This window comes from Bos taurus, chromosome 21 (assembly GCF_002263795.3).
Source record: "Bos taurus isolate L1 Dominette 01449 registration number 42190680 breed Hereford chromosome 21, ARS-UCD2.0, whole genome shotgun sequence".
NCBI lineage: Eukaryota > Metazoa > Chordata > Mammalia > Artiodactyla > Bovidae > Bos > Bos taurus.
The window spans coordinates 14,591,267-14,605,661 of record NC_037348.1 but is presented as its reverse complement, the minus strand read 5'-3'; the positions used below and the strand labels follow the sequence as shown (position 1 = coordinate 14,605,661).

Below are 14,395 nucleotides of genomic sequence, written 5' to 3'. Positions count from 1 at the left end.
GACACACACAGTGAGTCATGGTGTGAACTGCGTTCTAGTTACCCAGGTGGTCGTGCACTGGTCTGCAATCAGTGAGAAATTTGAAATGAATGAAAACCCTGGTCTTGCACCAAGAATACTTTGAGGAGCACTGCTCTAAACCACTTAAACCATGTTTTTAAATGTAGGTGTTATTATTTATTGTTCAGCTATGGTGAGCCAAACGGATCAAGAGGACCACTGAGAACATGGTTTGTTACTCACAGTTCCAAGAGGAGGGGGCACAACATGCTGTGCAGGGCCACCGAGGGAAGCAACGGGGTCAGTCGGGAGGCAGAAGGCGTAGGAGGAAAATGTGGGCAAGAGCCGTTGTGGTTTCTGTGGAAAGGAACAGGTGAGGCAGGATAAGCAGACTTAGAATTCTCGGGTTTGCATCATTCCAATGGGCGCTGGGGCATAGGGGCTGACCCTGGTGTCTGGTACTGGCCTTAAGATGCTTAGGACAAGGGGTTAGTGGCCCAGACCATGAGCGCACCATTAAGAGGTGGCTGGGGTGTGGACCCTGGATTGTTCCACTTGCTCGTGAAAGGCAAATCCTTTGCCATCTCTAGGGACTGACTACCTTGGGCAGGGCAGTCTCTCCAGGGTCAGGAAGGACTCAGATGTCAAAGTATTAAAATCAAAATATCTGCTTAAGACAAACAATTTGCGTTGCCTTCTAGGGTGATAACAATGAAATAAAGGTAGGAAAATTAGCTGCTAAGAGATAGAAAGTGCAACAATATGAAACAGCTACAGAAACACTCTGCTGCCCCCACACACATGGTCAGCAGCTTCTGGCAAGTCCTGTTTCACACAATCATTGAGGGCGGGCTGGATGAGGGCTTGTGTGCAAATCCGGAGGTGGGGGGAAAAAAAACCTGCCAAGATCTTTTGCATCCCCATTGTGGCAGAGCCTGCCGGTTGTCCCTCACATCTGTCCTTCCCTTCGCTCATAACAGACTTAGCTGAGCACACAGAAGGCCAGGATAAAGATTTGCTCCACGCTTCCCTTGCAGCTAGGTGTGGCCACATGACCGTATTCAGAACAAAGTGGACAGATGGAGAAGCCAGTTTTAGACAGACACAGACAAACATGGCCAGTTTTTTAAAATTTTTAGTCCTTTTTTTTTCCTGTTGTTCTTCTTTAAAAGGGTAGTTTTATTTATTTTCCCCCCACCATTTACTCTCTTTATTTCAGTAACCCTAGAAAATACCCCCAGAGAAAAGCAGACCACAGTATCCTAGAAATCAGTACTGACATGGTGTACTCTCTTCCAAAAGCCCTGCCAGGAGTCTTGCTGCAAATCTTCACCTGTTGAGACCCACATTTTCATCTTTTTAAATCAATATTTGCTGGAGCATAGTCACTTTACAATGTTGTGTTAGTTTCTGCTGTACAGCAAAGTGAATCAGCCACTCGTATAATATATCCCCTCTTTTTTGGTTTCTTCCCCGTTTAGGTCACCACAGAGCACTGAGGAGAGTTCCTGGTGCTGTACAGCAAGTTCTCACTAATTATCCATTTCATACCTAATGTCAATAATGGACATATGTCAATCCCGGTCTCCCAGTTCCTCCCAGCACCCCTTTCCCCATCTTGGTATCCATACATTTGAAGAACTTTCTTTTTGTGTTTATCTCTTCCTTCACTTTGTTGCCTGCAACCTGGGTGTGATGGATCATGAGTAAAGGGCCTCAATGTAGGGTGGGAGAGAGGAAAGTTGGGAGGACCTGAGTCCCTAAGGACCTTGGAGACCTTGTGGACAAACCAGCCCTGGCTATCTGCCTGGAGACTTACACATGAGGCAGGGTGCAAGGGGGCTTGTTTTAAACAAGCCATTGGCATTTGGGGTTTACTGTTGTGTGCAGCTAAACTTCATCCAAACTCAGATACTTGCAGAACCACTGGTCTCTTGATCCTTCTGAAACTTTCCCAATCTGCTTCACCAAACCTGTCCTGGGGGGACTGCGAAGAGAAGGTGTCCAACCACAAAGAATACATTTGAGGAGAAGTAGAAGAGGACTTGGAGAAGGCAATGGCACCCCACTCCAGTACTCTTGCCTGGAAAATCCCATGGACGGAGGAGCCTGGTGGGCTGCAGTCCATGGGATCGCTAAGAGTCGGACACAGCTGAGCGACTTCCCTTTCACTTTTCACTTTCATGCATTGGAGAAGGAAATGGCAACCCACTCCAGTGTTCTTGCCTGGAGAATCCCAGGGATGGGTGATCTGGTGGGCTTCCGTCTATGGGGTCACACAGAGTCAGACACTACTGAAGCAACTTAGCAGCAGCAGTAGCAGCAGCAGAAGAGGACTCCTAATAGGATGCTGTACAAGAAACCCACCTGGGGCCATGGGCCACTCCCCTTTAACCAGTGTTTTGTGAGGAGATCTCAGCAGGTGGATATTACAATGAATGCTGCCATGGCTTGGAGACTCTCATCTGCACGTCAGAACCAGTGTTTCACCAGCCTGCTCACCAGGTGGGTGTGACTGTGCAGCTTCCTGCTGCCACTGGTCACCATATTGAGCTGGAAATGGCTGTTAAACAAGGCCATCATTAAACGCTGAAGTATATAAGGTGAAAGTCACTGAGTTGTGTCCAAGTCTTTGCGACCCCATGGACTGTAGGCCACCAGGCTCCTCGGTCCATGGAATTCTCCAGGCAAGAATACTGGAGTGGGTTGCCATTGTCTTTTCCAGGGGATCTTCCTGACCCAGGGATTAAACCTGGGTCTCCCACATTGCAGGCAGATTCCTTACGACCTGAGCCACCAGGGAAGCTCCAAAAGTACATAAACTTGCATTAAATTAACTATATTAAAAACAAAGACAACACATACTCACAAGGCACCACTTCCTAATTTTATTCTCCACCTTTTTCCTATGTTCTTGAGACTATTTCATGTGTGGTCTCTGATAGAAATACCATATCAACTCTTCTCAACCTTGCCTTCGGTGAGGTGATGGTTGTGGCTTGAGATTGGCCATGGCTGAGACAGGTATTGAGTTGGTTTCTACCACGATGGATAACATGGGACCAGACGAGAAACAAAAATCTGCTGCCCACAAGAATTTACAGTCTCATTGAAATGTCATGAAAAAACTACTTAAAATTGGTTACGTGCAGGAGAGCTAGCGCTGAACTCAACTAGGAGACGGGAGCTGGATTCTGTTCCAGTTCTGAAATTATCAGTGGGGCTGTGGTCAAGTCTCCTGGACTCTGGGTCCCAGGGTTTTCCATCTGTAAGTGGCCTCCCACCCAGCACTCCAAGCTGCACAAGATCCGAAACTGTGCCTACAGATCCCCACTGCATCCCAGTCCTCTGGCAGAGCTCCAGACACTTGGTAAGTGATGCAGCAACACTTGTTAAGTAAATAAATGGCCAGGCACTGCCTCTACCCACTCTTCCAGCTCTTAAAAAATGGAGGCCCACGATCCAAATTGAGGCCAACAGAAGTGACACAAGACTGAGGGCCAGGGGTGACTGACCCAGGCCAGTTTCCTTGGATGACTCCGGGGTGTCAGGGGTGAGAGGGTCACGCTGGACTCTGAGCACAGTTGGGTGAGCTGACTCAGAGAAAGCTGATTCTGTGACCTCAGTGATAATTTCGCTGAAGCGCTGGTCAGAACAGAGAAGGGGTATTCTTTTGTTTTGACCCTGAGAAAATATTTTTAGCATGTGTATCTGACAAAGGACTGTTATCATGGATGCCTTTATTCTTAATTGTATGTTTTTGGGTTTTTTTTTTTTTTTGGTTAAACCCATTTTTATTGAAGTATAGTTGATTTACAAAGTTGTGTTAGTTTCAAATATACAGCTAAGTGAAGGCATCCTTTCTGGTTTATCTTCTCCATCTGGTACCTGACTTCATGTTTTGGTTCAAAACCACCATTTTTTTTTTTTTTTTTTTTTTTGGTAATTTTACTAGAGCACTAGTAAAAACCAGAATAAAGATTTGTTTCACGCTTCCCTTGCAGCTAGGTGTGGCCACGTGACCATATTCAGAACAAACTGGACAGACACAGAAGGCAGTTTTAGACAGACACAGACAGATGTGGCCTGTTTTTAAAACTTTTAGTCCTTTTTTTCCCCTGTTGTTTTTCTTTAAAAGGGTAGTGGCTAAGAGAAGTGACACAAGATTGAGGGCTGCGGTGGCCGACTCAGGCCACAGTTGACTTACAATGTTGTCTTGGTTTCAGATGTGCCACAAAGTGACTCAGTTATGCACGTATTCATTCATTTCTAGATTCTTTTCTCATATAGGTTATCACCAAGTATTGAGTCGAGTCCTCTGTGCTATACAGCAGATCCTTATACATTATATATAGTAGTATATATTATATATAGTGTGTATATTCATCCCAAGCTCCTGATTTGTCCTCTTCCCACGTGTTTTCCTTTGGTAAACATAGCGCTTTTTTTTTCCCAATATCAGCAAATCTATTTCTGTTTTGTAAATAGGTTCATTTGTATCGTTTTTCAGAATTAGACCCCACGCATGAGAAATATCATATATTTATCTTTCTCTGACTTACTTCACTTTAAGTATGACAGTCTCTAGCTCCATCCATGTTGCTGCAAAAGGCATTATTTCATTCTTTCTTATGGTTGGGTAATATTCCATGGTATATATGTACCATATCTTCTTTGGGTTTCCTAGCTGGTGCTAGTGTAAAGAATCCACATGCCAATGCAGGAGATGGAAGAGATATGGGTTGGATCCCTGAGTCAGGAAGATCCCCTGGAGGTGGGCACAGTAACCCAACCCGTTTTCACCTGGAGAATCTCATGGACAGAGTAGCCTGGTGGGCTACAGTCCATAGGGTTGCACGACTGAAGTGACTTGGCACACACATACCATATCTTCTTCACCCGTTCCTCTGTCAGTGGACATTTAGGTTGTTGCCATGTCTTGGCTGTTGTAAATTGTACTGTAAGGAACACTGGAGTGCATGTATCTTTTCAGATTCGGTTTTTAGTTTTATCTAGTTAGGAAATTATTTGCTTATTTCACAGGAACACATTGTCAAGAATTTAAGCAAGAGATGCTTTATGATAAGTAACTTTTATGATTCCTAGCCCCTAAATGTTTATAATTTCAACATTTTGTCAGTAGTTGAATGGTTACAGATTTCTACACTGAAAGTCAGTCACCCAAAGCTTAAATGTTCCATTTCATTTTCTTCCAATATTAAAAGCTGCTAACATTTTTGATACATGAGTTCTCTAGTCTTTCATATAAGACAAAACCGCCCTTAATACCATTTGAAGGGTTAGAAAATTCCTAACAAAAATGATCCATTTCCCCACTCTCCGCTAAAATCTCCAGTTCCCTGGGGAGCAGTTCCCAAGGCCCTTGCAAGATCTCCTGCTGATAATCCCAGAAAAAGTTAAAGCAATTGCCTGGATACATTTCCTTCCTTACTTTGACTAAGGTACAATGTTGCCATTTACAAAAGCTGCAAATGAAATGCAAATGTGCCCCTTTACCTTGTCCTGTTGTTGTTGTGTGTGTGTGCACTCAGTCGTGGCCAACACTTTGTGAGCCCACGGACTGTAGCCCACCAGGCTCCTCTGTCTAGTCTGTTGTCTGTTCTTGCTATAATATTCCAACTCTTCACACACACACACACACACACCCCTACCTCACTCTGCCTCAGGTATAGCTGTTCACAGCTTCTGCTTCAGAGATGACGAAGAAGTCAGATCATTACCACTTGGCAGATTCTTAATACTCTAAACTGCTTTCAGAGAGTTCAAAGCTGTTAGGTACCAGGTCAGAGTTTTGAATGGGAAAATTATCATATATTACTGAGTTTTAAAAAACAAGTTTGGATTGACTGAAAGGCCTACACTCTTCCATGCGGAAAGACAAAAATTGAGATTTATGATCATAGTGTTTCTACTGATGAAGAGTGTGCAGGGAGTGAAGATAAATTGGTTCCTTTTATCTTGACATCCCAGAACTAAGGGGAATATGGCAAGACTCAAAGGCAATGCAGGCTTACAAAATCCATTTAGTAATGCCCGGGGTGCTGGAGGGACCCTTGGCAATCCGATCCCAGAAGTTGCTGAGGCTCAGGGGAGACGGACTGAATTAAAAGTTCCTCTCTGATGGGTGAACCATTTTGGGCAGTTTCGCTCCTTTGAGCCTCAGATTCTTCAAATGTAGAAGGTGGGGACCCGTGTGAAAGGACTGCCAAGACGATTCTTCTGAGAACCTGAGAAGCAGTTCTGTGAAAGTTTACATACATACCTTGGGGGCGGGGGGTAGTTAAATGTGTAAATGATACTTGCAGTTTTGAGTTTCCCTGAATTTCAGCTCTGGGTGCCAGGTCCCACTCCTGGTCCCTGAAAGGGGAGCCAAGCCCTTAGCTAGTGTCGGGATGAGAAGGGGCTGTCCCATGACTGGGTATAACTCTGTCTGGCCCCTCTGGGGCTCTGCTTCCTGCTCCTCTTTTCCTCATATTAAATATTTCTGGGGACCTGATGAGGTGCCTGAATAGCTAATAGATTTGATATGCATGAGTGCTCAGTCATTCAATCCCTTTGCGACCCCATGGACTGTAGGCCACCAGGCTCCTCTGTCCATGGAATTTTCCAGACAAGAATCCTGGAGTGGGGTGCCATTTCCTACTGCAGGGGATCTTCCCCACCCAGGGATCAAACCCTTGTCTCCTGCATTTCCGGCATTGGCAGGCGGATTCTTTACCTCTGGGCCTCCTGGGAAGCTCAAAAGACACTATTAATTTGAGTTAAAATGTTACTGGTTGGTAATGACTTTTGACTTGCTGCCACTCCCATAAACTCCTATATTTTAACCCAAACAGTCAATGACTTAGCTTAAAGAAATGATTACTTTGGGACCTTCTAGTTTCTCCAACAAACCAAGGCAGGAAAAAGTAACGTGTGTAAACAGAAGTTTCAGAAAGAAAGGAGGCTAGTGCCAAGCGTGTGCCCACACACACTACCCAGCATTAGCAGACTTGACTCTTCCTATCCAATCATTCTTCCTCCTCCAGATCCCAGGAACAAACTCAGTTTTCAGAGAGAGCTGCAAGGGGCAGGGAATGTACACAGATCACTGTAAAAGCAGCTGGCTGATGAGGATTCAAACCTAAGTGCTTAGGGACAGCATCCCACGATCAACTATCACAAGGGTTCCCTACAAGTCTCAGAGTAAAATCCCATCTCAATGGCTCTCAGTGCAAGGACAGCCTCCCCGTTACAAAGCTAGTGCTACTTCCCAGCAGATATACTTGAAGATTGTTGCTCTGTGGGACTGGTTACAAGATTTCTCTATAAGAGAGCAGTGTCCAACCTTTCTGGCACCAAGAACCAGTTTTGTGGAAGACAGTTTATCCATGGACAGGGCAGCGGGGGTGGGGGGTGATGGTTTCAGGACGATTCAAGTGTATAACATTTATTGTGCATTTTATTTCTATTATTTTTACATCAGTTCCACCTCAGATCATCAAGCATTAGATCCCTGAAGCTGGGAACCCCTGCTATAAGGGATGGAACTGTTCACCAAGTTTCTATTCCTCCTGGCCACTTATAATGACTCCTCAAGTGAGTCCAAGAAAGGAAGCATCTGACGCTGGAATGATAACACAGGTCACCTAATAGATAATGGAAATAGACTGTTGTAGCAGTGCTTGTAACAGTGATGTTTACCTGACCTGGGATGAATTAAGGATAGTGGCAACCTCTCCATGATGTTCAGCACAGTAAGAATGTAATTTGTAGAGAAGCAGAGGGTTAAGGCCAGCCAGTTTCTTCTTGCTTTGGGAGGAGAGGGCTGATCCCATTGATCAATTGTAAGCCATTCAAGAGACCATAGCTGCATTGTAGCTCACATCCCCTGTGTATGCGTGCTAAGTTGCTTCAGTCATGTCTGACTCCTTGCGACCCCATAGACTGTAGCCTGCCAGACTCTTCTGTCCATAGAATTCTCCAGTAAGAATACTGGAGCGGGTTGCCATGCCCTTCTCCAGTGGATCTTTCCGACCCAGGGATGGATCCTGCCTCTTTCTGTAGTCTCCATTACTACAAATGTGTCTTCCTCCTGAACCGTGAACCACTAGGGGGCAGAAAACATGTGCCTCTTTGTAGGCCATCTCTAGCCCCTAGCACAGAGCCTGGCACAGAGTAGGCGTTCAGTAAATATTGCCAAATGATGGAGTGAATGGGGGAGTGACTGAAACATGGAGCAGCATAACAGTTGCCTCCCATTCTGTCCGCTCCTCTTCCAATATCCGAACCATTTATCTCAGAAAAAACAAGGTTAAATGATATCAAATACAACTCCTACACTCAAGGAGGCAGAAGGACTCAGCACAGCCAGTGCTTTGGAGGAGAAATCAAAAAGGTCAATTCGTACCACCCCAGGGCTCTTCCGAAGGGGTTCGCCACAGTCACCTCTGCTCCAAGCCCCTCCGGGACCTGGCTCGGTGTGGGCGAGCCGAGCTGCCTCTCCCATTCATTCTCCAGTGCTTTCCAGGGAGGCCCTGGCATGTAGCCTCCCTTTCCTAGCCAGCTGATCATTTCTGGGAAGTTTTCTGATTTCAGGATTGTTACCATTAGCACAAGAAGAAGCAAAGTTGGGTAATTATCTAATTCCTGTAAAACTTAATGGGGCCCTTCCCACCCCAGGCTAATGGGTGATGCAAAATGTAATTTGAGTTAAGCGGTCTAAGGCTGGGGAAGTGTAACTATTCAGCGGGAGAGGGGGATATTACCCCTTGTGGAGGCAAATTTTCTAGCAGACCTTTAGATCAAGGTAGGATCCCCCCCGGGGGGTATTGATTTTGCCAGAAGAGGGCAAGAGCTGGGAAGATGAAGCCCAGCTCAGAACTAGCACCCGTGGGGCCCAGGCAGGGTGAGCGCTGTGTCTGCCACTGTGGACAGAGGAGCCACTCCGGTAGGAGTCGGGGATCTAGCCAAGGCTCCAATAGCTCAAGCAACTCAGCGAGCCCTCTCTGGACCCAGTCTCCGTGGGTCTGTCGGCGGAGACCAAGAGGACCGCCTGGCGGGGCTGATTTCTCTCGGTGGGGTGGGGGGCGGGGCGAGCACCTCACCCACAAATTGCAATCAGCGTCCCCGCCGAAGTTGGCCTGTCTCGGATGTCTTCTCCCCTCCCCTTCCCCCACCACCCCTCCTAATTCGTCAACTGCTGAAACATCTGCCTGGCTGAAACCAGCTCCTCGCCGCGCGCCGGGGGCTGTTTCCAGGTGTTGGTCTTTGTGTTGGGAAAACTTTGCGAGAAACCGAGGGCGCTGGACAAAGATTGAGAGAAGCGGGGGGGCGTTTGCCAGGCGGCGGGGCACGCCGAGCGGCGCGCGCTCTTCCCTCGGGCTCCGCTTGGTACCCGGACGCACGCGGTGCTCCGAGCCCAGCCTCCCTAAGCGGGGAGTGGCTGGCTCCGGCCACATTCCTGCGCCCTCGGGAACGAAAAGAAGGCAGGCGGGAGAAGCAAAGGCCGAAGGCTGGACACTGGAGTTGTCTAGAGTGGGAGGAGGAGAGCAGGGGCGCGGAGCGAAGCTGTCAAACTGCGCGCGGAGCCCCGTGCGGGGCGGGGGAAGGGAGGGGAGGGGAGTGGAGAGGAGGGGCGGACGCGAGCTGAGAGCGAGCGAGCGGGCTCGCCGCGCCTGAGCAACCCTTGTCTGCTGCTGCCGCCGCCGCCGCCGCTGGCCCGGACTCGCCCGGAGCGCAGCGTGTCTGCCCGGCTGCGCGCCGAGGCTCTGGCGCCTGCCGCTGCGCCCCCCAGCTCCAGCTCTTCTCGCCGGCCCGCGCGGGTCCCGGTGGGCGCGAACCCACCATGCAGCTGCAGTTCCGGAGCTGGATGCTGGCTGCGCTCACGCTGCTCGTGGTCTTCCTCATCTTCGCAGACATCTCGGAGATCGAAGAAGAAATCGGGTAAATAAATAGCTGCGCCGGGGCCCGTGCCGAGCCCGGGCGGGATCTCTTCCACACCCCTGCACTCTGTATCCACCCTTGCACCCGCTTTGTTTGCGCGCCGCGCCCCCCTGTCGCTCGGCGGGAGAGGTGGGGAATGATTTGGACCCGGGGTGGCGGTGCCGGGGGCCCGGGACTGTCTGCGCAGCGGAAGGCGGGGGCGCGGCTCCCGCGGGAAGTGACCGGGCCGGGAGGACTGGCAGCCTCCAGCTGGCCCGCGTAGGGGAGCAGACTCGCCCACCCTGCCTCCCTTCCTCGGCCTGTCCGCGCGCGTTGTCGCCGGGGTCGAGGGAGGGCGCCGGGGAGTGTCTGGGGCGGGCGGAGAGGCCGAGAGTGGAGGAGGTTGGAGTTTCTTTGTCTCCGGCTCGGCCGCTTTCTCGCCTTAGCAAAGTGGGCAGGGGGCGCGCGGGGATCTCTGTGCTGGGGGAGGGGATCCCCGGGGCCAGGGCGAAGGGCGGGGGCTCTCCACGGGCTCCCAGGAAGGCGAGGGTCCCCAGGACACCCAGATACGCACACGCGCCTCCCGCCTGCCCGGGAGCCCAGCACTGGGGCGCGGGCTGGTAGGAGCGCGCAGGGGTTAGCTGTCATCCCTTCCCCACCCTCACCTGGTTTTGGACGTTCAGCTAATTCCGCCGCGCCCCCTGCGCCCCCGGGTTCCTGTGCGCTCTGGTCGCGGACACGAGACCTTTGGGCAAAGTCTGTACCGCCCCCCGCTTGTCCTGGCTGGGGATTGGGGCGGGGCGGGGGCGAGGGGTTCCCAGGCACACGGTCCTGCCCTCGCTTTTCTCCCGATCTCTCTGAGGGCGGGACCGCGAGCCCCAGTCCTGGCACAGGACTTCGAGGAGTGCGCACTCGCGGCGCGGGACGCACCCGCTGTGGGTCGGGGAGGCTGAGGCTCGCGCCCCGCCCCGCGGCCGCCCGCACGCTGGCCAGCCCTTTTCCACAAAGAACCTCCACCCCGCGGTGGGCAAGTGTGGGGAGGGGGCTATCCAGGGTTCTGAGAGGCCCTTTGGAGAGCTTCCTGGCCCAGGGCAGAGAGAACGTGAGGTCACAGAGTGGGCAGAAAGTCCCTTCTTCCGTGGGGCTAGCTTCGGGCAGGCTCCCTCCCGCTGGTCCCGCGCCGCGCGCGCCCCTCCATTGTCCCGCTGGGTATTTCATTCACTCTCGGCGCTAGTTGAGGGCCGGCCGAGCCGACAGGTTCCTCCGAAGGGAAATGCCAGCCCTGGCCCAGAATGCCAAGGCCCTAAGGACCGAAACCCGGGGCGGTCGCCACTGCCTGTTCTCGCCTTTGCTCCTCGCCCCTGCCCGGGTTGGCAACCCCAGAATTTCTTCTGGGAACTCCACTGCTCTTCAAGAACCCCGCTCTCTTCCTCTCCCTCCTCCTCCTCCTCGATTTCTCCAAGAACTCAGAAAACTTTCCCAAATACTGTTCACGTAATACACGACAGGCTCCTACGCGGAGATAAGAGAAACGCTCCTTTCGGTAGCTGTTCGTCTCAAAACTGGATCGGAAAGAAAATCCGGCAGGACAAGTCGGGGTGAAGGAGGACGCGGTTGGGAGGGCCTTCCTCTCGGCGCCCCACCCCCACTTACACACACACCCATTCTCCCCCAAGATGTGGGCTCTGCGTGGCCCAGGCCACTTGCTGACCTTGACCCGCGAGGGAAGGAACAGCGGCTGCCCATTGTGCTAGGAAAACTTAAGAGCTGGGCGCTGTCAGGCCTTGCTCGCTTGTCCCTCCACTGAACTTTTACCGAATTTCTTCTAGAGGCCAGTGACTTTTAATTTTTTTAAACGCGATCAGGAAATCACTTTGCATATAATGCTACGCTTTCCTGCCAAATACCTTGTAAACCCACTCCCCACCTTAGGTTGTTTCAATAGGGTATCCGGAAATAAGCTCCAAAATGGGAGCTAAGAAGGGCACTTACCATATGCTCAAAAGCCAGGGCTCCTCCGCTGTGGGTGTTTCCTTAGATCTGTTTCACTGGGATTGGGAAAGGGGCGCATTCCTGCTTGGGCCCACCGTGGGGAAAATTGTCAAACAAGTCAAATGTGTTATCTCGTGTGGCACTACCCACCCCGCCCCCCAGCTCCAGTGCCCCTGTCCTCAGGCTGAGCCCTGGCTTCCTCTCCCTCAGCCCTCCTCCAGTGCCACCCCCAGTCTGCCCCACACAGGGTTCACTCATCTGGGATTTGCCATGACTCGGGGAGGAAGAACATGGAGCAGAGGACCGGAATCCAAGCTTACAAGCCAAGTTGCAAGCTCAGTCACTTATTTAATCTTTGGGAGCACCCCAACTTTGGACAGCCAGCGGGGGCTCAGTGCAGTAAGTGCCCTGGCACAGTAGCCAGTGAAGGGCACCAGGCATCGGACTCCTGTCTTCCTCAACCTATGCCTTGCCTTCCTGGGAGACCCGGAATCCAACTTCAGACCATGGGGCTATGGCGCCAACCCTGCCTGCCCTTCCCCAAGTTTATATTGACCTGTGCTTCGAAAGATTGCAAATCACCCGCCAGTGCTGGTCCCTGGGAGAAAATAGAGGTTCTGTTAAAGGATGACTGTTTCTGGAAGACAATGGTAGGACCCTGTGATCTGTTAGGAAGGAAGGGGAAAAAAAATATCTCTTTTGGAGTAAATTTTCCAAGGATTAACAAATGAGAAGTAAAAGAGGAAAGACGATTTCATGTGTGTTATCTAGAGGAACAAAATTGAGATATATTTTTGCTAAGCTCTTGATTCCTTTTAGTATTAAGCCTTTTGATGTGGTGTTCTCAGAAGTTCTGTCCTGCCCAAGGAATCGTCTAAAGGGTTGCGAAGGGCACGGCTTTCTTCCAGGGGCTATTTCCCTAGAGACACATCTCTTGCTAAGTAATGATTTCCACAGTTCCGTTTCTAACCTACTTGCTTGTGGAAATGCCTCCCTGGGGTTGAATGGGAAAAGAAAATGTAAAAAGATGGGTTCTTTGCAAAGATTTCGAAGAGTGAATTCAAATTCTCAATCAGAGATTGGGTGAAACTTTGGTAAAAGCTCCCATCAACTCAGGCAGCACCCCCAAATTTTAGAGTCCACTGGACAAAGTCATAAGCCAAACTTTTTCTGATCATCCCCTGAGCTTTAGTCTTGAGTGTAACCTTCAAGAGAGAGTTGTGAGCATGGCTGTTGTGCCCACCATGGTGGGCTCAGGAGCTGACACACAGAAGGCATTCAGTAAGCATCTGTTGGATAAATATCCCCTAGGGTCTGGCCCAGTGATGGACATGCACGGCATCTTTAGGGAAGGCTAACAACTCAGTCTTGGAACAAAAAGGGGGTGTAGGGTTCCACTTAAGAAACCCCCTCTCTTTTTGTAATTGGGGTAAATTTGACCCAGAGAAGTAGCATCACTTACCAAAGATTACACCCTGGCTGGTTGAGGACAGAGCAAGCCTGCTCGTTTGAGCTGGTCTCCTCATTTATAACCCCATGCCCAGTCCCCAAGTGAGTTCTCTAATCATAAAAGAATAACAGAACTCTGGACAAACAGGATGTGCACGCATGCTGATGTGCACGCATGCTAAGTCGCTTCAGTCGTGTCCGACTCTTTTCGACCCCAGGTACTGTAGCCCACCAGCTTTTCTGTCCATGGAGTTCTCCAGGCAAGAGTACTGGAGTGGGTTGCCATGCCCTCCTCCAGGGGATCTTCCCGACCCGGGATTGACCCACATCTCTTAATGTCTCCTGCATTGGCAGCTGGGTTCTTTACCACTGGGAAGCCCCAAAGAGGATGTAGCTAGTAATAACAGTAATAATAATAATAGAAAGCATGGCAGTGGCAAAGATGAAGACGATGATGGTCATTAACGTTTATTGATTTATTGAGTGCTTGAAGCAAGAGCTATTCCAAGGGTTTTGTAGATGTTAACACGTCATCCTTGTGGAAACCCAATGGTCCCCTACTAAGTGGCCCCAAGAGCTACTATTTGTTGAGCACAAATAGTGCCAGACACCATACTTACTGCTTTAAAGCACTGGTTCAGGGACTTCCCTGTTGATCCAGTGGTTAAGACTCCGTGCTTCCACTGTAGGGGGTGAAGGTTTGATCCCTGGTTGGGGAACTAAGATCTCACATGCCCCCAGGATTATTTTTGGCATAGGAAGATCAAAAAATAAATTTAAAAAATGAAATCAGTAAATGACTTTTAAAATAAATAAAATGTTAGTTCACTCAGTCCTCACCACACTTCTTGGAACTAGCTAGGTACTGTGGCTACCTTTAGGTCATCAGTGAAGACACCGAAGCTCTGAAAGACCGAATAACTTGTTCATGATAAAGCCAGTGACCCTAATTCTATGAGAAGCCAAAGTCTCTGTCTTGATTGACATCCTAGACTGCCCTTTCTCTGAATTCTTTGCCTCCTGTAGTGGC

The 14,395-nt window shown here is 50.0% G+C and overlaps 1 protein-coding gene across 2 annotated transcripts in view; it reads left to right on the top strand.

Annotated features, from left to right (window-relative positions):
* Positions 1 to 9,655: 9,655 nt before the first annotated feature.
* Positions 9,656 to 14,395, top strand: part of ST8SIA2 (ST8 alpha-N-acetyl-neuraminide alpha-2,8-sialyltransferase 2) — a 72,386-nt gene continuing 67,646 nt past the window's right edge. The window contains exon 1 of one of the 2 annotated variants that reach the window (XM_005221765.4): positions 9,656 to 9,945. In XM_005221765.4, the coding sequence (XP_005221822.1) occupies positions 9,848 to 9,945 (98 nt within the window). In that variant the 5' untranslated portion in view covers positions 9,656 to 9,847. The remainder of the gene's footprint in view (positions 9,946 to 14,395) is intronic. The other variant, NM_001098113.1, reaches the window with a different exon arrangement.